Below are 23,933 nucleotides of genomic sequence, written 5' to 3' on the forward strand. Positions count from 1 at the left end.
ACATAGATTATGGTTTTGGTCTAAGCTAAAAGTATAAAGATTAGTCAAGACTTAAGATCAGTGTTGCACACATCGCGATCGGGATTTAATCGGCGCCGGGAAAAAATCGTTAAAATCGGGAAAAAATCGGAAAAAAGCGGGAAAAAATCGTTTGGCACAAAAATATTCATTTTTTTTCAATTTTTTTCAATTTTTTTAATATCTAAACCATCTACAACATAAAATAAATACATTGACACATAAATATGATAAAAAAACTAATATATAAGATGTTTAATATCATTTCTAGCGCTAAAATCACACATAACATTGAATCATGTCCTGAATAGTAAGTCCTGAGTCCCAAGTCCAACTCAGTCTCAAAATATCAACAAAAAATATGATAATGTATCTCATCATGTCATAATGTCATATACAATAAAATGAAAGTCTAATCCTATTGATTTCCTCTGCCCCTCTTGCGAGAAAATGGCACAACTTTCTCTTTCCCTCTAGATGTAGAAGCTGGTGCCTGTGGTGGTGGAAATGGCAGTGGAGTCTGACGTGCTCTAGAAGCTGAAGAACTACTAGTAGCAACTACAGGAGGCTGAGGTGGACGGAGACCACGTCCTCTACTGGTGGTAGTGGTAGCCCGGGTAGCCCGGGTAGGCGGTGTCACCTCCTCCTCCTGCTCCTCCAACTCCTCCTCCTCCTGCTCCTGCTCCTGCTCCTGCTCCTCCTCCTCCTCCTCCTCCCCCTCCTCCTCCCCCTCCTCCTCCCCCTCATCCTGCACTAACCAATCCTCAGTGGGATCCATGAGAGGCCTCTCGGTCTCAACCCTCCATTCAGCAGTGGTGTCAATCCCATCCAATGAGATGGCTTCCGTATCAGGTGTCTTCTCTAGTTGTTTCACCCACAATCGAAGATTGTAGTAGACATAGACCATGTCATTAAGTCTATGGGACTCCAACCTGTACAAAGTTCATGAAATAATAAATTAATAATTAATATTATAAAAAAAATATTGTTTAAAACTTTAATGAATTCAAAAATTTATTTGGAAATTTGCAATATTTTAAATGTTTAAGTGTTAACCTATTGCGCTTCTTGTTGTGTATTTTTTCAAATACACTCCAATTGCGCTCACATCCCGAGGAGCTGCATGTTTGGCTGAGGATCCGCACGGCAAGATTTTGCAAAAGGGGTACTCTGCCACCATACATCTTCCACCATGCGTCTACAACAAAATTACAAAGAAAATTTTAAATAAACATAAGAAAAAAATGGAATTTGAAGAAACAATGAAATTTGAAACAAAGTTACAAAGTACATACTACAAACTAAAAAATACCTGGCATTTTAACCGTCCTATCAATGACAGCCATCTCAAAGCCAAATGTGCCAGCTGACAACTTATATTGCTCAATTTGTCTAGAGACCTCCATACGTTCTTCTGAAGTTCTCACCATCTTCTGGACACAGGTTAATAATCCTTCCACGACCTCAACATCAAAATTAAACCCACATGCATAAGAAAATGCAGGGTTCAGGAAAAGGCCAGCAGCATGAATGGGACGATGGAGTGTGTTGTTCCATCGCTCATCAATGACGTTCCATAGAAGGAGTTGTCTCTGGAACCCATCATCTCCCTTGTCATCATAGTAGGACCGAATGGCTTCTTTGGCCCTATCCATGGCTTCATACAAATAGCCCATTGCGGGCTTCTCACCATCAACCAACCGAAGAACCTTTACCAAAGGTTCTGTAACAGCGCACACCTCCTGCACTCCCGCCCAGAAGTCCTCCTGGTATGAAACTAGTCTGCAGACGACCTCTCCTTCTGGTTTGCGGCTCATTGACGAAGCACGCCACTCCTCTGAAAGAAACATTCTCTTCAAATCCCACATAGAATTCAAGAGGGATTGAAGAGATATGAAACTCGTCGCAAACCGTGTAATGGCGGGGTGCACCAACTCTTTGTTGTTGGTGCATTTTCTCATCAAGCTAAGCACAAATGTGTGATTGTAAATAAATTTTGTGATGCTTTTTGATGAGTCAACAACCTCTTTGACAAAGGGAATTTTCCCAATGTCCTCTAACATCAAATCAATACAATGGGCAGCACAAGGTGTCCAAAATAAAGTAGGATGCCTGTCCATAAGCATTCTACCAGCAGCAACATAATTTGCAGCATTGTCCGTTATGACTTGGACAACATTTTCTGCACCCACCTCCAAAATAAACACATCCAGCAAATCACATAAAGTTTTTGCATCTTTGATTTGATGAGTTGCATCAACAGATTTGATAAACATAGTCCCCAAGGGACAACTAACCAAGAAGTTTATAAGGGTTCTCCCCTTTTGGTCAGTCCAACCATCTGACATAACAGTGCATCCTGTTTGTGCCCATGATGCCCTAAAATCCTCCAATCTTTGGGTGCAGTCACGCTTTTCATCTTGAAGAAGCCGGCCTCTGAAATCATGAAGAGAAGGGAGTTTGTACCCCGGGCCAACACTGGCAATAGCATCAACAGTAGGTTGGAAAAATGGATTATTCCTTATAATGCTGAAAGGAATATCACTCCAGAGGAGAAATTTTGTCATCAACTTGTCAGCTTTTTCTTTTTCAGTTCTTTTTAGCATTGAACCAATAGTTGGTTGTGAACCAGGTGTGGTTCGAGGAACAAAATATGATGATGCAGCTACCGGATTGACTGACGTTGCAGTAGAACCTGTGCCACTTGGCCCACTTCCTTCAACTGACCTTTTTAGTTGCCTTTTGAGTTCTTCTTTGGCGTCTCTAGTGTGCTCTAATTCTCCCAATGCTCTCATGGCTTTTTGGATAATTTCAGCATTTGTCTTTAGACAGGGCCCCACATCACGTCCAGGGATTTGTGCAAGGTGGAACTTCAACCTGTACACCCCCCCGAATATTTCCTTTCCACACAACTTGCAATACAAGTTTTGTCTATCATTCGGAGTTTTAGGGTCACCATATTCCCAGAAAGGATCCAATTTCCTTGGCATGTTTGTTTTTGAATTTTGAATTTGCAAACCTATGGAAAAATAAGGATTAGGAAATAGGAATTTAGGATTACATAAATGATAATAGTAAATACAAATTACAATTTAGCATTTGCAAAATTACAAGCTAATTATTTCCAAAATCCCAATTTCTAAACCCAAGTTACCCAACCAAATGCCAAAAAACAATGAAAAATAAAAAAAAATAAACAATGTTTAAAGAAAATGAGAAAATAAAAATAAAAAATTGGTTCTCATAGTCATAACAAATAACCCATCCCAAATCAATGAAAAATTTCCAAAAATTCTTTAAAAACAATGAAAAACAAAGTTTTTATAGAACCAAAACAAAAAAAAATTAATCTACATACCTGGTTTATGGACAAATTGGCGATCTTGGCTTGGATTCCTCCTAAAATCGCTTCGATTCGCTCCCACAACCGACGGCAACCCTCTCCCTCACTTCTTCTCCTTCTCCTCCGCGGCGGACTGCTGAATGAATTAAAAAAAAATCGTTTTTCCCATATAAAACCCCGCTGCCGCGCGCCCTCACGATTTTAAGTGAAAAAATCGCGATTTTATCGAAAAAATCGCTATAAAAAAAAAGGGGCGATTTTTTCGATAAAAATCGCGCTTTGAATCGGCGAAATTAAAAAATCGCGCTTTTACAACACTGCTTAAGATAGAGGCTTTTCACAAACAGTTGGGTAGTTGAGTAGGTTTGGTGAGTGTGTGTGTGTGTGTGAGAGAGAGAGAGAGAGAGAATAGCATGAACAAGTTTGTATAATTGTATAGGCCATACAATCAATCACATAGCCTTACGACAAATTGTACTTCTCAGGAAGAGTGTCCTACTTAATTTAGGGTGATTTTGGTAACTATGGAATGATGTTTTTTGGGTGGGTAGAGTTACCCCAAAATCTAGATCCTTTGTGCAAGGCCTTTTAGAAGCTTCTAAGATTAGTGGACATGGAAATAATCTTACTGTTGTAACCTAGGCAACAATTGCTCTCGTTTTAGTGAAGGATAGATCCTATGCAAGGAAGGCTTCCCTAGTAGCATTTAGGGTTCACTTTAGTAAAATTATTGTTCGAAACCAGGAGAAACCAGGACACTACTTGGGGGGGGTGAATCAGTAGTGTGACCAAATTATACAATTTTTCCCAAATTATACTTTTCAATCACTTTAGCAATAGTTCATGGATCAACAACACAACTCAATCATGAGAAACATAATATCATAAGCACATGAGCAACATAAACACAAGACACCAATCTTTTATTTATTACAAGTTTCAACTTGATTACAACAATGCCCCACAAGGTTTATTTGTTGCTATTGAAGGGAACTTCTATCCTTGCTCGTTTATCAGCTACCATTGAAAGGGACTACTGCCCCTGCTAGTTTACCAGTACTCACTGGAAGGCACTGTTGCCCATGCTCATTTATCAGGCTCTGCTGAAAGGGACTCTTGCCCCCAAACATTTACCAATACCCATTGGGAGGAGCTCCAAACCCTGATTTGCAAACTACCACTTGCTGGCCTTGTCGATTCATCTTTCATCCATTTCCAAACTAGAACCAGTAGACCTTTTATTTCATAAACAAGTAATTTTTGCTCACTGCAACTGCTAAAAAAAACCACCATACAAACACCTTCAACAATCTCTAATTACTGATGCAAACCACTTTCAACAATCTCTGATTACTGATACAAACCACCACTACCTTCAATAATATGTTATTACTGAACAAATCACACCAACAACAATATTTGTTTCACCCTTGATGCATACCACCATCATGCATCATGTTGCACCAACAACTCTCACACACACTCTGCAACACTTTGTTGCTTTTTCCCAATTTGATGCACCCATCCTTACTCGTTTATGACTCTGCTGCTTGAATTATGATTTTAAAGAATTGTGAGCTGTTATTTTTGGTATTGGACTTGAGTTATCTTGCTGCATGGTTTTCTTATTTTTGCCTTTATCCTGTTCAGTTCAGTCTTCTAAATCTGCTCTTCATGTTATCAATCTTTGATCTGCAGTTTGGGCTCCATCTCTGAGTCAAACTGCTGTTTTCTTGCTTAATTTATCATTCGCGCTGTTCAACAAAGTTTAGCTAAGGTTTACTAATATTAGCAATCTTCCAAACTTGGCCAAAACTGTCTCTTAATTGGTAGTTTCGTCAAAATCAAGACTGTAGATCTGCTTCTTAACTGGTAGTTTTGTCAAAATCAAGATTGTAGTTCTACGTCTTAATTGTAAGTCTGCAAAAACCAGTCACTAAATTGGTTGCCAACCCATCCATGCAGCTATAGGTCTTAATCCTGTTAAAATAACTGCCAACTCATCCTTCCATGCATGTACCTCATGCACTTCAACATGCCGTTGCCACTAAAAAATAGTCGCATTGCTTAGAGCAATTTATTTCAATTTTCACATTTAGCTCAATATCTTTTCCAGATTAGCAATCACATCAGCATGATAGTAAATTGCAGATAGAACATAAACATAAATCGCAGAAGACAAGCCAAGACAAGAGGACACAAGATGTGGTGCTAGCCAGGGACAAACCCCAATGTGGGGAAACCCTTGATCAATTCTTCTTATATGTTCTTCAATAGTTCAGTAGAGAGAGAGAGAGATAGTACATATACAACAAAAGTCAATACTTTGACTTATCTAAATAAGAGCAGAGATCATCTCTAAGAAGATGATACACGAGGTAGCTAAACTTAGTTGAATACATGTTGCTTCAACTGATTCTCCAAGGTGACTCCATTACCATGCTGCACCTATCATTATGCTGCTCCTCATCATCATTATGCTGCATCTCATCATGCTTCACTAATCATGACTGTACCCATCACTGTGCTCAATGTATACTGCAATGTATCATCACACTGCACCACTGTCATTAAGCTGCTTTTCATCACAAGCTCCCATCACCGGGCTGCACTCATCATTATGCTGTAGTACACTGCTGTCTCTAACACCATGCTGCATCTAGATATGCAACTGCATCCATGGGCTGTATCTAAACATGTTGCATCAACCATGTAGTATCCAACCATTACGCTGCATCTCCTAGAATGGTGTCCACGTCTTGCATAAGGAGGGACACTACTTCTGTCATGCTGCCACATTGCCTTAGCTGATGGCTATGGCCTAGCCCAACAACAAGATAAGCTATGATCCTACATTCTTAGGATACACATAAGGCTGTTTTCAACACGTGGCCCACTGAAATACAATATTGATTTGTGTGCTATTGGAGCTTCTTCTCATCAAGGTATGGGGGTTTCTCATTGTTGTAGCAGTTCGTTTAGCCAACATAGTATAGCCCTTCTAAATTGTTGATAAGAACCTCTTGTGACAACGTATAGGATCTCTTCATAAAACATCTGAAGAGACCTCTCTCTTCAACGTGGTTGGTCTTTAGGTCTGCGACCAATATGTGCACCTAAAACACATTCTTAGGATTGTTAACAATGTCTCTTTCTTATAGCGGTAGGTGGTGTAGAAGATTGCAGCTAGGGTTTCATTTGAGGCTTCTCTTGATAGCGTATGCAGGCCTCCCTGCTATGTAGAGGAGCCTTCTTTAAGGGCAAAGACAGAGCCTCTATCTATGGTGACAAGAGCTGCGGCTAGGGCATGAAGGACCTGCGGCTAGGGCATGAAGGACCTGCGGCTAGGGCAGGATAGGACTGCGCATTAGGGCAACGTGTATAGGCCTCCTTCACTGTGCTAGATCTCCAGCTTGAACTGCGGCTAGGCATCATGAACTGCGACTAAGTCTCCTTGATTGAATGGCGGTTAGATCACCTTCTTTAGGACTGTGGCTAGGGCAGTATTAGATCTCTTCTTGACTGCGGCCAGACTGTGGCTAGGGCTCCTTGTTTAGTCTCCTTTCCTCCTGCGTCTAGGGCTTCCTCCTCTTAGACTTCTCTTCCACTAAAACCCAAAACAAGTGGAGAGAAATCAAGAGTGAAGTGTGTCCAAATGACTTGCAAGGAACTTGTATTTATACTAAAACGTGGAGCACAAGTGGGGGCAGTTTGGTTGTTGGCCGACCTTGACGAATTGTCCCATAACACAAATAAATTCATATCTCCATGAATACTTATCGGAATCGGATGATCTTTAGATCAATCCTACACCTTTCGATGAGAGGAGTCCAAGAAATTAGTTGCCATAAATAAGATGACCCACATGGAGTTTGGCCCTAGTTTCCAATTTTAACACTTCCTCTCAACTAGGGAGAACTCCATCCGCTGATCCATCTGCCAGATTGTACTATCTCTGCCATCAGTGCCCTGCACTGCTTTGTTGAACCATGAAGAAGAAGAATTGATCGAGAATGTCTCATACCATTCTCTACTGACACAAAGTCAGTCCCATATGAAGAGAGTGTGATATACCACTCTTACTGATCACAGATCAATTCCAAAAGAGAGTGAGTTATATCACTCTTACTGACCCGAAGTCAGTTCCATTGATCCCATATCAATATAAAAAAAGAGTGTCTCAAATCACTCATACTGACCCGAAGTCAGTTTCATTGATACCAGATCAATATCAAGGAAGTGTCTCAAACCACTTATATTGACCCGAAGTCAGTTTCATTGATCCCAGATCAATATCAAGAGTGTCTCAAACCACTCATACTAACCTGAAGTCAGTTTCATTGATCCCAGATCAATATCAAGAGAGTGTCTCAAACCACTCATACTGACCCGAAGTCAATTTCATTGATCCCAGATCAATATCATCCTAACATAGGGAGTACGGTAGTAACACGATGTGTCCATCCGTACTACTATGGTCCCTATCCTCATTTCCCTATTCATTGGCCAGATGAGAGGTACTTCCCATGAGTCCCAGATTGCATGGGTAGGATGTCTCAGCAGGACAAGGATGAACCACTCATCCCGCCTACATGTTGCAAGGGGTATCCTAGGGGAAGGTTGAACTACTCACCCTGTACACAACAGATCACTAGGGTAAGGTTGAACCACTCACCCTGTACACAACAGATCACTAGGGGAAGGCTGAACCACTCATCCTATGATTGTGTCTCGACAAGAGAAGGATGAACCACTCATCCTACCTACATAGCAAACCACTAGGGAAAGGCTGGACCACTCACCTTATGGTTGCTCATCACTCCACGATGTATGCCCAAGCCCCCCAGAGCTCCCAGAGCTCAATGTCCATATCATATAGGACCCTTAGGAGAGAGTTTCTCCACGACTCCTAGTCGTTCTCGCAAAGTCACAAATTTGACCTTTCCCAGGGCTTCAACAGAACGTCGGCAACTTACACATCAATCCCAATGCGATGGAACCTTCTTGCTTATTGATGTACCACATCCCAGATAAAGTGGTACGTGATGTCTAAATGTTGGAGCGATCATAGAATACGAGATTCCTCAATAATCGAATCCCCCTCTGGTTGACACAGATGTGCGAGAGCGACATTTTCAGAAGCTCTTGGTTTGGGAGCGATTCGGGGAGCGAATTTTGATATAATATATATATATATATATTTATTTATTTATTTATTTATATTTTGATGCATATATGTCAACAAAAGCATGTAGAATGATGAAATAGATATAAAAAGCATAAAAACATAGATTGAACCATATAACACCAATCATCTAGAAGTTATAATCTTCATCAACCACGTCCACAAGTTAGTAACATACAACATATTGAGTCTCATGATTCATCAATCTTAAAGTTTCAAGCTTTCAAAATTCAATATATAACATTTATCATCATTGATCACCAAAGTTGTACTTGTAAGCTAAGTGTAACCATTACAACAAGGAATATCTAACATGAAATGAAATGAAACAACTTTCAACTTTCATGAAGCATCATATTCATAATTCATTATCAATGAGTTATAATTGCCAACTTCAAACTTCAAACTTAAATTGTCATATATTGTTTACACAGAATATCATAATAAATATGAAAGAGTCTATTGTTATTAAAACTACTAGAAGCTAGAAAAGACAAGTAAATCTATTAATTACAATTTCCTCTTGCCGCCACGAGAAATGTCTAATTTATGAGCAGGTCGTGGTATTGGTGGTCTTCTAGGAGTCTCCTCCCGCATAGTGGCACGACCAGAACCAAAAGGCACATGCCCTCCACGTGAGGATGTAGATGGAGGCGACAACAACATTGGAACAATAGTTGGAACTCGAGCACTGGCACTGCTATTGGATGGGGGTGGTGTGGTTGTTGTTGCATCATCATCATCATCTCTCAAAAGTTTTGTTTCCAATTCTTCAAGATGTATAGTGCCATCCTCCAAATTATCGTCCTGTGGGTGGTTGTCCCAAATTTTATATGTTGGATCCACATAAGCCCAATCACAATAATGACTCAACAACCTCAAGTTGTGGTGCACATAAACTAAGATTTTTGCCCGATTTTCATCGACTTGGTTTCTTCTCACATTATGTATGAAGTTGTAGGCAGTGTGGAAAAAGTCGGGAAAAAATCGGGATTAAATCCCGATTTTTTGATTTTTTTTCGCTGGTCGATTAATCTACCGGCTATGCATATTAGATTTACATCTGGACCAACGTTTGCTTTAATCTACCCCACTATTTTATAGAATACACATATTTCATGGAATGCGTTCTGGAACAAACAATAGAATAAAGAAGTCTGTTGGGTTGGGACGAAAGAAAGAAACTATTACCCCTTGTCCAGAAATTATGTGGACAGCGACCCAAAAGACGCTGCTTTCTGCCCCGTTACAAATAGATCTCTACTCGGCAATAGATCTGTCCGAAATGATTTTATATCATTGTGAGATGAGTGTAAAGAAGGGACAAATTCTGGCGGATGGTGCGACTACGGTAGGCGGAGAACTATCTTTGGGAAAAAACGTTTTAGTAGCTTATATGCCATGGGAAGGATACAATTTCGAAGACGCAATACTCATTAGTGAACGTCTGGTATATGAAGATATTTATACCTCTTTCCATATCGTAAGATACAGGATTGAAATCTGTATGACGAGCTAGGGTCCTGAAAGAATCACTAGAGAAATACCTCATTTAGATGCTCATTCACTTCGTCATTTGGACGAAAATGGTCTTGTAATGCTAGGATCTTGGATAGAAACAGGTGATGTTTTGGTAGGTAAATTAACGCCTCAAACAATAGAAGAATCATTATGTACCCCAGAAGGAAGATTATTACAAACCATATTTGGTATTGAGGTATCCACTGCGAGAGAAAATTGTCTCAGAGCACCTATAGGTGGAAGGGGTCGAGTTATCGACGTGAGATGGATCAATAGAGTAGATGATTCTGGGGCTCGACCATAAGGGAGAGGAGAGGAGAGGGAGAGGAGAGGAGAGGTACGTTAGTGACTCAACCAACGCCATCGATTTCACATCGATACCTAAACTACCACCATTTCACCGGCTATCAATTAAGAATGACCAGCAGTCACTTACTCATTGTCTTGGTCGGCATTCATTATATACGTAATTACGTCATTCGAGATAGGAACCATCAGATGCTTATTCAACTTGGGGCGAGATAGCGTAATGGCATATATAAGAACGGTGATAGTGACTTGCGTGAAAGCGATTAGCCAAAACTGAAACAGCCGTAAGGCCGCATCTAGGGCCCTATATTATTTAGGGGCGGAGCCACTCACTATTCCGATGGTGAGGACCGGAGGGACGGAGTCACTCACTATTCATATGGTGAGGGGCTCGACTGTCAAGGATGCGTAAGCAGGCTCGACTGTTAAGGAGAGGACCCTTTAGGGGGCTCGACTGATAAGGAGAGGAGAGGGGTCACTCACTATTCATATGGTGAGGGTCCTCTCCCTATGGTCGAGCCTGCTTACGCATCCTTATCAGTCGAGCCCCCTAAAGGGTGCGTTAGCACACTCGACTGTCAAGGCCGCCATCGACGGAGTCACTCACTATTCATATGGTGAGGGTCCTCTCCCTATGGTCGAGCCTGCTTACGCATCCTTAATCGGTCGAATTTTTGCTGATTTTTTCCCAGTCGAAAAAGTCGGGATTAAATCGGGACTTTTTCCAAAAAATCGTGGTATTTTTTTAATGATTTTTTTTTTGTTTGTTTGAAAAAATCGGGATTTTATTGAAAAAGTCCGAATTTTTTAAAAAATGAATATTTTTGTATTTTTTTTTTAATGTTGCCGACTTTTCGAAAAACTCCCGACGTTAACGACTTTTTCAACTTTTGGACCCTTGCCGATTTAATCCCGACTTCGACTTTTTCCACATTGGTTGTATGTGCTCCAACACCTCCTTGCAGAAGAAGTATTTACAACATGTGAGATTTTGGCAAAAGTCCCATGCCTCCATATGCTTTCCACCATGTGAGAGCATCAAATTTGGCTCTATCTTCCATTGCATGCAAAGAACCAAACAAGCCAATGCAACTGAAGTATCTGCCTAATTCAAGACATAGACTAGCATACTCCTCCCTATTAGGGACTAGCTTGTCTAATGCCTTCATATATCCTCTTGTACCTTTAGATTTGGTTGTGGTTTGGCCCTATCCCCAACCCTAGGTGCAGGTTGGCCCAACCAAGATGGAGAGTAGTATTTTGGCATAAGGATATACGCCAAGGCATGTAGTGGAACATAAAGTTTATTCCATCGAGTACACACACAATTTTGAATCATTGTATACAAGTTGGGATCATCTTCTTGAACAATATCTTTTATTTGCCCAACATGGAATCCATCTGCTCATACACCTCCCTAATCACTGGTTTATTTGTATCTGCAAAACGAATCATGCTATAAATGGGCTTGGTGAATTGCAATACTTGCGTCACACGTGCCCAAAACAGACCATCAAGAGCGGTCTCCTCCACTTGTTCAAAACCTTGCTTGTCAGCTGCATTTGTAGCCTTGTCCTTTAATACTTGCTAGTGTGGACTTGATACCATGTTAGCCAATGATTCTCTTACCTTCAAAAGCCGCCTGAAGGTGAGGTAATAGCCTAATAAATCTAGTCTCTGCAATCTTCAACAACTCCAATCTTGAGTGACCGCGGAAAAGCCCATGGATATTGCTATGATTTGTAATAAATTTTATCATTTGTTTGCCTCTCTTGTACAAATCACCAATCCGTTTGTATTGTTGGTTTTTGTTCTTAATAATATCATGCATCAAAAGGTTCATTGTGTGAACCAAACACCTAGACCAAAATATGTTGGGGTATCTATCCTCAACAATTGCTCTCGGTGCCTTACAATTAGCAGCATTATCAGTGATGACTTGGATGACATTGTATGGCCCAATACATTCAATTGTTTCAAGTAATGGTTTTGCAATGTTGATGTCGGCCTTGAACTTCTCTGAGTAATCATATGCTGAAAGGAAGATGGCACCACTGTCCATCTATCAGATACAATGGACAACAACCCATGCTCAGTCCAAGAATTTGTCATTCTACTCAAAGAATGTGATATTTTTGCTTTTTCATGATCAAGTCCAATGGTTCTAGCCTTGTCATACCCAGGGCTCTTGTATCCTTTGGGGCCATCATTTATGGCAGAAACCATTTCATGCCAATAAGGTGAGTGAAGAACATTGAATGGTATTCCACATGCATAGAGAAACCGGTAAATTTTTGAATCCACATCTTTCCCACACCCTTCGTCAAGGAAATTTGATATGATTCTACCCCTTAAAGAGATGTTTGTTCCTGTGCCTCCATATCCACTGCCATGGATGCTGAAAGAGTTCTTTGTGCATGTGATTGTGAGCTATGTTCAAAGAAACTCCTTTGATTTTTTAGATTTGTATTGGGCTTCCTCCTCTTCCCTTGTGTATTTGGCTCTCTTTGTTGTTGACACACTTACACAATTTGTTTCCTATTGGTTTATGTCCATCCCATGGCCTTTTCCCAGAGAGGTGCCTTCTGGCACGAGTGTATGAACCTGTGTAAGTTTTGTTGCAATGGTTGCATGTAAATTTAGTGGTTCCACCCCCTTTCCCTGCTTCAGGCCTAGAAACATATTTCCACAATGGGGTTTGGTCTTGTTTAGTTTTTGGGGCCTCATCATGTCCACTCTCTTCCTCCTCACCAAGGTACTCCTTCAGGGTTTTCATCAAATCCACTATAACCTATTTCTTCATCCTCTTCTTCATCATGATCAACCCTCCTTCTTCTACTCTCCAACACCATAATAACCAAAAAAGGAACCAACAAGAAGAAAATGCCAAGCCATATAGCCATGATGTTTGAAGTTTTGAGTCTGCAAAAAAATGGAGGAATGGGAATGGGAAATAGAGATTATTTATTTATTTATTTAGCAATGAACATAAAAAAACAAAAATGCTAGATTAGAGTGTAGATCCTACCTCTTTGGCCTTCAATCCCAAGCTCCAATCTCCCTTGCAAGCTCCTCAAGCTCCTCCAAGCTCCTCTCTCTTGCTCTCTCCAAGCTCCAAACTCTCTCTTGCTCTCTCCAACTTAGACAAATGGGTGAATAATGGGAGGGGAGAGGGTCTTTTTAACCTTTTCCCCCTCCCCTTCCCTCCCTTTCCTCTCCCTCTCCATCTGCTGGCCGTTGCCTCCCTCTCTCGGCCGCGCGACCTTTTTCGGGGCCGAGAGAGGGAGGGAACGGCCAGCAGATGGAGAGGGAGAGGAAAGGGAGGGAAGGGGGGGGGGAGGGGAAACGGTTAAAAAGACCCTCTCCCCTCCCATTATTCACCCATTAAAAAATCGCTCCCGGAGCGAAGGGGAGTGGTCAAGGAGCGATCACTCCCGACTGCTCCCCTAATCGCTCCCTCAAAACCAGGGAGCGGGCTCCCGAAGAGTCCGCTCCTGAGAAGATCCCTACTAGCTCCCAAGTGGAGCGCGAATTGGGAGCATATTTGTTTGGGGGGGGGGGGCGCCTCTCTGCAACCCTGATTAGAGCCTTGAGAGCTTTCTAAGTCTCTAACACCACAGGAAGCCATGATGCAGAACTGAAATAAAGATTTTTCCAGAACTGAACTTGGAAATTGTGGTATCACTGATAGAAATCATTGTATAGATCCACTAAGAGGACAATCACAAATGTTCATAGTATTGCAAGTTTAATCTGTTAGGAAGAAGTATTAACAATCAATTGGTTAGGAATAAGCAGCGACAATAACCAAAAGTAAATTCAACACACCATTGTATCCATTTTTCAGGTTGTTTCTTTTGAACAGATTACTCTAGCAAATGGACTCATGAATGTGGTAAAACATTGCTTAGCTTCTGGAAAAATCAAGCTAAAGCTAATTATACTATTTCATGGCACTTAAAAATTGCTAAATTTGGTTGTAGCCTTTGAAAAATTGCCTCCTTTCTTACCATAACAATTAGGTGATACATACAAATAGGTGATAGAAATAGTCATTTTAACTGCAACATGCATAACTGTTTGACAACTACAGCTCTTCTCCAAGGGATGTAATGTCTCTGGGTTAATGGAATTTTAACAATGAAATGGTCTACACATGTTAGGGAATTATGCATCTGATGGTATAGGACTGTTGTTTATATAATACCAGTTTGGATGTTTGGTCAAGTTTCTAGGGGAAATTGTCACATCTCACTGTCCATATTCCCCTGGCTTTGAAAAAATCGATAGCAATTTCTGACTCAGCTTAGATGGAGACTAGATGGAACTTTATATTTTGAATATGGTCATCTTTTCCAAATTTGTGTTTTAATGAGTGATTGCATTATGTGGTTTTGCAGTCTGTCCTCTGTCATTTGAAGATATGTCATCAGTGGTTGAAGCTTGTAGTGGCTCGGCTCCTAAAAATACGTCATGCTGTAGCTCTCTGAATGACTACATTCTAACATTGCAAAAGCAGATGCTAATAACAAATAAACAGGCCTTGAACTGTGCAACATTGTTTGGATCTATGTTAGAAAAGAAGGGCGTTGTTACAGATCTTTATAAATTATGTGAAGTTGATTTAAAAGACTTCAGCCTACAAGGTGATTTCAGTATCTTAATAGATGTTTTCTGAGCAACATATTTTCTTTTAACATCTGACTAATATTTCACCCTTTTATTGGTTGTTTCTGCATTGGAACTGAATGCAGATAGTGGACAGCAAGGTACGCTATTTATTCTTCATACAACTATCCTTAATAGATGTCAATTTTTGCTTCGTTTTGTAACAAGATATGAATTTGCTATGCAGAGTGTTTGGTTATAACCTTCTGGAATGAGCTTGACCTGGTTTATCTATAGTTTAAATTTCTCTTAAATTTTCCCTGACAATGTGGCTTTACTGTTTTTTAACTTATTCAGGTTGTTTACTGCGAAGTCTACCGACAGATGTTGTATTTGATTATCATACTGGTGTTAGCTTTACCTGTGACTTGAGTGATAATATTGATGCTCCGTGGCCTTCGTCATCTTCTCTGTCATCCTTGTCTACTTGTGCTTCAGGTATTCCCAAGTGATGTGATGGAGTTGCATTTAATTATTGCAAGATTTAAAGAGAAATTATCCAGCTGACAATTGCCTATTGTAATATTCCTGCAGCAGCTTCACTGCCAGCATTGCCCACTTCTGAAACCTCAGGTTATTTAGGTAAGCAATTTGAAATATTTATTTATTCTGTTCTGGATAAGAAAAGAAATTGCGAAAATTATTCTGTTCTGAAACCTCAGGTTATTTAGGTAAGCAATTTTAAATATTTATTTATTCTGTTCTGGATAAGAAAAGAAACTGCCAGAATTGTAAAATTTGAATGTTCATTTGTCCTCTTCATATTTTTTTGCAAATATATTGTCATATTGAAAGTCCACAGAATTCAGTTTTCATTGTTCATGGATATGGTAAAGCTGCATCGAGGCAGCTCAGAAATTGAACTGAGTCATAGATTTGGAGTGGTAAAATAGCAAGCCTGAGATTAAAGTGCACAGCAGTGAGATGTTCTTGGAGGTGTTTTTATGACACAGGTACGATTGAGAAGCAAGTGAATGATGCTGCATCAAGTTGGAACTGATCTGAAGAACACAACTGAAGATGTGAAAAGGTGTTATTAGACTGCACAATGTTGAACATCACTCAAATCACTGACTGGGCTGCAAATTCATCAATGCACTTCCACACCTTTCCACACAAAGTTGTGGAAGCCAAGTAAGGGGAAGTATACACTGTAGAGGAAATGACAGCATGGAGGCAACAGAGAGGGGGTGTTGTAGGGCCATGACTGAGAATTGATGGGGCCTTGTAGGGCCATGACTAAGAATTGATGGGCTGCATGAGGAAGAAATGAAATGGGCTGCCCAAAGAACTTTTTAATATTTTTGGTTTGAACTTTGTTGATGTTCACTTTCTTTACCATAAAGCATCACTGGAGAAATGCGTGGAAGCTTGCTGAGTGGAGGGCAGTTGAGAAGTTAGAGGCAGGGTGAGGAAGCAGTACTGAGTAAGTAGAGAAGATAATTCACAGGCGGGTCAAACAGGGCCACAGGAGAGGCTGTCTCTTTTTTTTTGTTTATTTTGGTGTTCCTTTATTTTTGGGTTTTATTCCTCCCATGTAGGTGGTGCTGTCCCCTAGGTTTGTCCCTCGTCTCTCACAAAGGGGCCAAATGCCAGGGCATAGTGTGCAGTCTAGGCGTTCGAGCTAGTTCTCAGGCCAAGGGGGTGCTATGAATATTTCCTAAAGCAAGAATCCTTGGGTGAAACAACCTATTCAATAGATGAAGCTCAAGACTGGATTTATAACAGAAAAAATTGTGGATGTTGTCAATCTCTGCTATTGATTTCAAAAAGGAATAGGATGTTGAATTTTAATTTGGAGGGAAATAAAAGAAGCGGCCAACCAGCAGGGGTGGGTGGCGAGAGGGGGAGGGGGAGGTTAACAGCATTCAGCCATAGGAATGATCTTCTAAACCGTGGAGACAATAATCTAGTTTGGTTGGGCAAATAACTTAAATGGTAACAAATATGGGTAGAGGAGGAGGCAAGTCAAGCATATATCTATCAGCCTATTCAACATTATGTAAGACAAAAGTGAAGAGGATAAGACCAGCATAACTTGCTTGATTTCATCTTGGACCAATGGCAACAACCTCAGTTCTCATATCACAATAAATCTAACAATTCATTAATCAAACAATAGTTCTAGTGTTGGGGATTATAGAAGTCTTAGATTTGAAACAACCATTCTTCTACCTAAAAAAAGCACCAAATTTTGGAATAACAAAATCAGTCTTTGGCTTTATTGCTTCCCTCTATAAAGTTTGCTACTTAGAAAATGGCTATAGTAAGAATGAGAAATGAAGGAGATGGGAAGTGGAAGGAGGAAAAAACCATTTGTTGCTGCAGAACTGTGATGCTGCAGGAGATCTTCTATTTCTGATAACACCTCTATTTTGCCCTCCTCAACTGAACTTTTACTATATAGTGCGGGGGAAAAGGCATGCCCAGTATTCAATTTGGAAAGATTTATGGGGTCACCACCCTTTCTTAATCCTTCAATCTTGCAGGCAGTTAACTAGCTTTTCATTAATACTTTGGGCTACCACTCTCTCAATCTCGCAAGATTAGGGTTCTTGTGTGTTGATTTGGGGTAGCATCGGATGTGCCCTGGCCATGAAACTTGGTGGAGAGACTAAAAAGCATGAGATCTCCAAGACCCTGACCCTGAGCCTAGGAGAGGTGCCGGTGAATTTATCTCAGTCGCGTGAGCCAGTTTGGCACCCAGTGTACTCAGGAAAACTGTTTAATAATAAAATCCTCCTCTGCTGCACCGGTTTTCCCGCATTGGGTTTTTTCGGGGACAATTGTCCAAAAATACTTGATGTGTTTGATTCTTGTGAATGTATTTGTTTCTGTATTATGGTGTGATATCTGCATCATAATTTATTTTAATATTTACTGAAGGGTTTTCGTAAATAACTTATTGGAAAATAAGTAGGTAAAATAAATTAGTTGTTGCAGTGATAGAATTTTCACATTGTGCAAGTTCCATCTCGAAAAAAATTACATCGCCCATGTGGAGATTCCTTGTTAATTGTCTTCTCTTCATAGTGGCACCTTTTTCTTTGGAGTATAAACTTTCATTTGTCTTTGGTTGGATGTAGAGACATTAAAACACATTCTAACTTCAGGGATGGAGGGCTCATTCGAGGAATTTGGATCGATCTTTGAAATCAGGCCTAGAAAACAATTCAAAAGGTGAGGAGGAGGCCTGATTGAGGAATATGGCTTACTATAGCAAAATCTAGCACCCTAGTGCAAACCTCACTAGGCAACTTAAATCAAGTGCAACAATGGGTGTGTCAACACTATCGCTTCGGCAACAACTCCCCTCATTTTAGTCATTGACATAATCTAACACATTGGAGGCTTCCTTAGTAGATCTTAGGGATCACATGTGACATAACCTAATTACCTTAAGCTAAGTGCTCCCCACGTGTTCTAGGATGGTTTTCACCCAAGGATATGAATAGGAAATTAAGGTTTAGGTTGTGGATTAGAGAGTAACTTCAAGATTTGATTTGAAAGGTTCTTATGGCTCAATTTAAAGGCTTAGGTCAAGCAATAGAGGTTTAAGATGGGTTCCCAAACACACACAGCGAAACAATTACACTTGGTTGTTATAATAAACTAGGCCCTTAAATCCAAATTTGTAGGAATATAATTATTTATAACTACAATAGCCTCGAGGGTTAGCTCAGTTGGCCGAGTCCCGATTATTAAAGCACCTTTTCTATTGAGAGATCATGGGTTCAAAATTCAAATTCTCTCGACACTCTCGGGGTTAGGATTTGTGGTTGAGTCGGCAGGAAGCGGTCCTTTCGAGTAGATCTGCTTGATACAAATATTCCATGGATGTAGCGATCACCGATCTTCGGAGACCATGAACCACATAGGAAAATAATTATAACTACAACAAGTTTAGCCTCATAAACTATGATAATAAAATGTAAAATGAGGGCTGAATTTTTTTGTAACAAGAGAGTAAATTACAACAATTTTCTATGTTTTCAAAGGTGTGTAACATCACTTACACCCTGTTAGTTTTTGTAGCATCAAATGGTGTTCTAGTTTAGTCTCAAACTTTATGGAGAGGCTAAAGTACAGGAGATCTGCAAAACCCAAAAATCATTTATGGAAATTCAACGTAGAGATAGCTCAATTAAATTAATTGACCATCATTTAAATATCTTTCCGAAGTCTAACTTAGGAAAAGTGGTTAATTAATAATAATTAATTGAGAAATGTGAGAATTCTCTAGAAATTCACATAGATCGACTTAGAGATGATCTCAAGCATTGAGTAAGTTTTAATATTGGCCGTTGAAGTGTCAATTGGAGATTATAAGAAGAGGCTGATAGGTAGATGGAGAAGATACACGCCAAAGCAGATACTTAGTGATCTAGACAGTTCGATTTTCCAGTGCAGGGGATTCAACAAGAGAGATCGAGTAGCAGTGGTAGAGTAGCAGAGTTTTGGAGGAGTTTCCAGCTCCGGAAGGGTCAGGAGAGGAGGCTGAGTTTATTCTCTAGGAGGTTGCGTAGGGCTTGTGCAGAGCCTCAAGATGGGCAGTTTGATTCAGCTAGCAGAGAGGTCGATTCAGCGTCCGGTGGCCGAGAATATGTACAGGAGGCTGGGAGAATCACTTTCGGAGGAAACATTAGGCTAGACGTTACCATTAGAGGCAGTTTTTGGGTAGCACGAGTTGGGCCTACGCAGAGGCAACACAAATTCTGCACAAAGGTGTTCCAAAGCTAGTTCTGAGGCTCAGCTTGCTGCGGATTGCTTGGAGACGAGGGTAGTTTCCCCCAATTAATTTTGCCAGTATTTATCTCAGATAGAAACACCACTTTGGCGTCCATTTTATTGTAATCGGAATTTCTACTGTTGCATAATAATAAAACTCTCATCTGTTGCACTGGTTTTCCCACATTGGGTTTTTTCGGGGACAATTGTCAAAAAATGTCAAATTTATTGTGTGTGCTAGCATTTCTCAGTTCCTAGCATTTTATTTTATGTAGCGTTTTTATGGTGAAAATTGCAGTTTTGATTTTATTTGTTGTTTGCCGTAGCAAATAAAATGCATAATTAAAATTACAGTTAGAAGAATAATTTCTAGTTGTTGCAATAGACTTGTAAATTTTCACATGGTACCAAAGCACAGCTTGACGGACATAAAGCTCAGAGACAAAGAGGGAGAATTTCGTGGCTCAGAGGAAGCAACAACACGAATTCCAAGCGCTGCGCAGTGCCTAGCCAGGCAGTTCGAATTGTTGGCAGCTGGACAAGGTTTGATTTTCCAGTTGCAGTTGGCAGGAAAATTCAATTTATTCGGGGAAGTGATTATAGCAGGCAAAGGTGAGCATCACAGTATTTTCGCAGTGCAAATTTCTTTTCTGGGCGTAGTAATGTTTTGCAATAGTTTGCAATGGCAGAATCAATGCCGGATGGAAGAGAAATTGCACTCATAGGGGGAGTTTCACTCAGAGGGTTTCTAGTTTAGAAATAACTTTTTTTTTTCCAATTGTAGAGGCAGTTACAACAAGTAGATTTTCTCACTCCAGGAAGGAATGCGAATAGCAGTTATAGTAGGTGAAAGGAGATTTTCAACCCAGGTCGAGTTTCTGCAGTGATGGCTTCAGCAGGCTGCAGGACTTCGAGGTTAGGAGAGATTAGAGGGTGCATTGAACTATTGTATTTGGAAGGCTGGGATGGCATTTTTGCTAGATGAATATGGTCTAAAGATAGCAGTGCCTACAGATGCAAACCGGCTAGCTAGTTACAATAAGGAGATGGCCAGGGTAAAGCAGTGGATTATCGAAGGAGTTGGAGATTACATAGTCTCACACATTGTGGCCAAGAATATGGCCAAAGAAATGTGGGATGCTATAGCCTCACTATATCAGAATCTTTCTGAGTAGTGGAAGGTGTTCTTGAAGGAAAAACTGAGGAACATTCGTATGAAAAAGGGTGAAAGCATTAGCCCCTTTCTCACTAAAATTTAGGATATCTGCGATAAGAGGGTCTCCTCCAGCTACAAAACTTGTGCGGTTAGCCCTCAATAGTGTCATCGAGGAATGAGAGAATTTCGGCCAAGGCATTCTGGGACGAGATCAGCTGCTTGGGTGGGACTGAATGTTGGAAGATCTTAGACAAGAGGAGATGAAGTGAAATATAGTAAAGAGCTCCGTAAGCAAAAACAACAACAAAGGGTTGAAGGGTGTGAAGGAGGAAGAAAATGTGGCCCTTGCATCGAAGGGGAAAGAAAAAGGTTCGAGTCAGGGACAAGGCTTGTAGGGAGAGAAGGAGAAGAAGAAGGATTTGTCTAATATCAAGTGCTTTAGGTGTGGCGTGTTTGGCCACTACAACACTCAGTGTCCTTAAAGGAAGGACACGAAGGAGAAGCAGGATTAGGTGGCATCATCCGCAGAGATCGATAATCTTTCTTCTAGGCTAAAGGAAGATTTCGTCATGTATGTAGCTATACCTCCAGGAGAGAGGTGGGGCGATGTAGAGCTTTAGTCGAAGAGTTGCAGAGATCCGGGCAGGGTCCAATGCAGATGCGACAAGGAGATCACTTCCAAATTGTTCTAGGTGTATCCTTCCTCTTAATTGTTTTGAAGCTAGTCTCTAGAGTAGGTTGTGAGATAGAAGCCAAGGGGAAGCAAGCTAAGGCTTGATTAATGATACCTCCCCTTAGGTTCTAACCACCCGATGCCTTCGACATTGTAGAGACTGTGGCTCTAATGACTGCAAGGTCACTGTGTTAACCACTAAGGAGGTGCTAGGCTCCTCAAGCTAGATGAGAAAGGTGGGCCTATATCTCTATTGACCAAGCTTATGCTTGGAAGTAAATTAATTAATACAAGAGGCTAATCTGAAGATGCAAATGCAAGATATGAGTGTTCTTAAGGTGATATTACTTAATGTTCTTAAGTAATTGATTACAACAATCTTCAATGAACAATGAAGTACTTACACAATAGATGAATGACAATCTCAACCACAAGAAGAAGTGCTCAAAATGTAATGGTGCCAGAAAATGTTACAAATGATATCAATAGGCAAACAATACAAGATCAATGTTTCTTTAACGATGTTCACGATTATAACAATGAATCACCAATATGTCAATTAGATACACGAGAGAAATTTAGATTTCTTGTGGATGCAATTTGATCACTTATCTTTTTTTTTTTTTCTTGTGGAAAATTCATAATTTCATTATTTAAAGAAATTACATTCTGTAGATGCATATGCATATTCCGATATTTCTATCAAAGAACACTGCGTCGGTAGAGGCAGTAAACAACAACTACCCTCTCCTTGCAGGGAAGTAGCCCAGACAGAGTCTGAAAGAGAGTCAAAATGATACAAAATAACAACCGAGTGTATATTATCTTGATCCACGCAGGGAGATAATATCAAAAACATGAACAGTACCAAAACTATGGCCGCATATCAAAACAAAAACAGCATAGGAAATATGTACAAAATATGTTTCAGTTCCAATCTTTAATTCTCAATTAGATCACTTATCACAACTATGGTTAACCTGATTATGTGCTTCTAGAGTGAGCCTAGATTACAAGTCCACAAGAATTATCAATAATGAGCTATGTATCAAATAATCATAGTAATGAGAAACAAGATCTCCAAAGTCATTTGGAGCAATTTACCAACCAATTTAGTTAGTGCACTTGAATAAAAATGCAAGATGTCAACAACTCTTTTGACCAAATTTTAAGTCCAAATCACTTCAACCATCAATGATTATAAATTACAAGAGTTCCGTAGCCAATTTTAGAGACTTGTGAGTGATTTATCAATGCTGCAACCTTGTTTTTAGAGGTCTGCAATTTTATATCCGCAGTCAAGAAATGATGCAAGATGTCAAAGATAAGCTAGAAAACCAACACATCAAGCCTTCCAATGTTTTCCAGTTGATTATAACACTGCTTAGAAGTTATAGATCAGGCTTTTAATGTTCAGATAATACCTAAAAATAGCATATATCAGACATGAAATAATTCAGAAAATGAGTGATTCAGTGCTTCATAAGCCAACAAGGTGCCAAGTTATCAATGCCAAATATGCTCAAACAATTAGCTAATCAAGTTGAGTGATTATTAGATGATCTTTGGTCAATATTAATGGATTATTAGAGTTATATCTCTGCATAAAATGAGTGTAGCAAAACAGAGAAGAAAATGAGGGGAAGAGGGGCAAACCAAGAGGCCTAAAGGCCTAGTTGAGGGCTAGAAGGGCTTGAAAATGGCTTCAACTTCTTGCAACCACAATGTTAGCATGAAAATTGCTGCAAACACAAAGTGTTAGAGATAAAAAACAATGTAGAACCTTACCATAAGCTTGCAACCACAAGATGTCAAATTTCAATGTCAAAACCCCACAATGAGGCCAAACAAGCCCAACGATGGAAGGGAAATGCTTAACAAGGCCTATAACTAGGGAAAAAAAGGCCACCAAGGCTTGCGATGAGGGAGGGAGAGCCCTAGAAGGGTAGCTGCTAGCCTACTTAGGCTTGTGGCTAGGAGGGAAAGGCCCTTAGGGCCTGCGGCCAAGCCCTAAAGGGCTACCACTAAGGGAAAGGGCCCTAAAAGGGTTGTGACAAGGGAAGGGAAGAGAAGAGGGTGGAGGGCCTTGGAAGGCAGCCCAAGATTGCGACCAAGTAGAAAAGGGGAGGTCGAGGCCATTTTAGGCCTGTGACTAGCCAAGACAAGGGGGTCGAGGCTATGGAAGGGCCTCTAAGCACTGTGGCTAGTCGTAGAAGGCCTAGGGGCTCAAGGGAAGAGGAGGCTAAGGGCTTAAAAAGCCCTCTTGGGCCACGATTAGTGAGAAAAAGGTCGGACAACTAGGCCTTAGGGCCTAAAACAAATTTGAAACTTT

General features: G+C 40.3%; 2 protein-coding genes across 5 annotated transcripts in view; one reads left to right on the forward strand and one right to left on the reverse strand.

The window, feature by feature from the left end:
- The window catches only part of LOC149140006 (putative GPI-anchored protein At1g61900), a 99,029-nt gene that overhangs the window by 41,143 nt on the left and 33,953 nt on the right, over positions 1 to 23,933 (forward strand). For 2 of the 4 annotated variants that reach the window (XM_089448718.1, XM_089448716.1), the window contains exons 4-7: positions 14,777 to 15,022; positions 15,131 to 15,145; positions 15,342 to 15,482; positions 15,579 to 15,626. In XM_089448718.1, coding sequence (XP_089304844.1) covers positions 14,777 to 15,022; positions 15,131 to 15,145; positions 15,342 to 15,482; positions 15,579 to 15,626 — 450 coding nt within the window. The remainder of the gene's footprint in view (positions 1 to 14,776; positions 15,023 to 15,130; positions 15,146 to 15,341; positions 15,483 to 15,578; positions 15,627 to 23,933) is intronic. The other 2 variants (XM_089448719.1, XM_089448717.1) reach the window with 1 other exon arrangement.
- Positions 772 to 1,835, reverse strand: LOC149140007 (uncharacterized). Its single transcript, XM_089448394.1, has 2 exons — positions 1,075 to 1,835; positions 772 to 950 (listed from the first exon to the last, which is right to left on the reverse strand). Exon 1 carries the CDS (start codon positions 1,833 to 1,835, stop codon positions 1,320 to 1,322), a length of 516 nt encoding a protein of 171 aa, XP_089304520.1. The 3' UTR covers positions 772 to 950; positions 1,075 to 1,319.

The sequence above is a fragment of the Pinus tabuliformis genome, chromosome X (genome assembly GCF_031772625.1).
Source record: "Pinus tabuliformis cultivar Carrire ecotype Pingquan chromosome X, CPIR1, whole genome shotgun sequence".
Taxonomy (NCBI): Eukaryota; Viridiplantae; Streptophyta; class Pinopsida; order Pinales; family Pinaceae; genus Pinus; species Pinus tabuliformis.

Coding starts and splice junctions, on each gene's coding strand:
- LOC149140007 (XM_089448394.1), bottom strand. CDS start 1,835: ATGAGCCGCAAACCAGAAGGAGAGGTCGTCTGCAGACTAGTTTCATAC.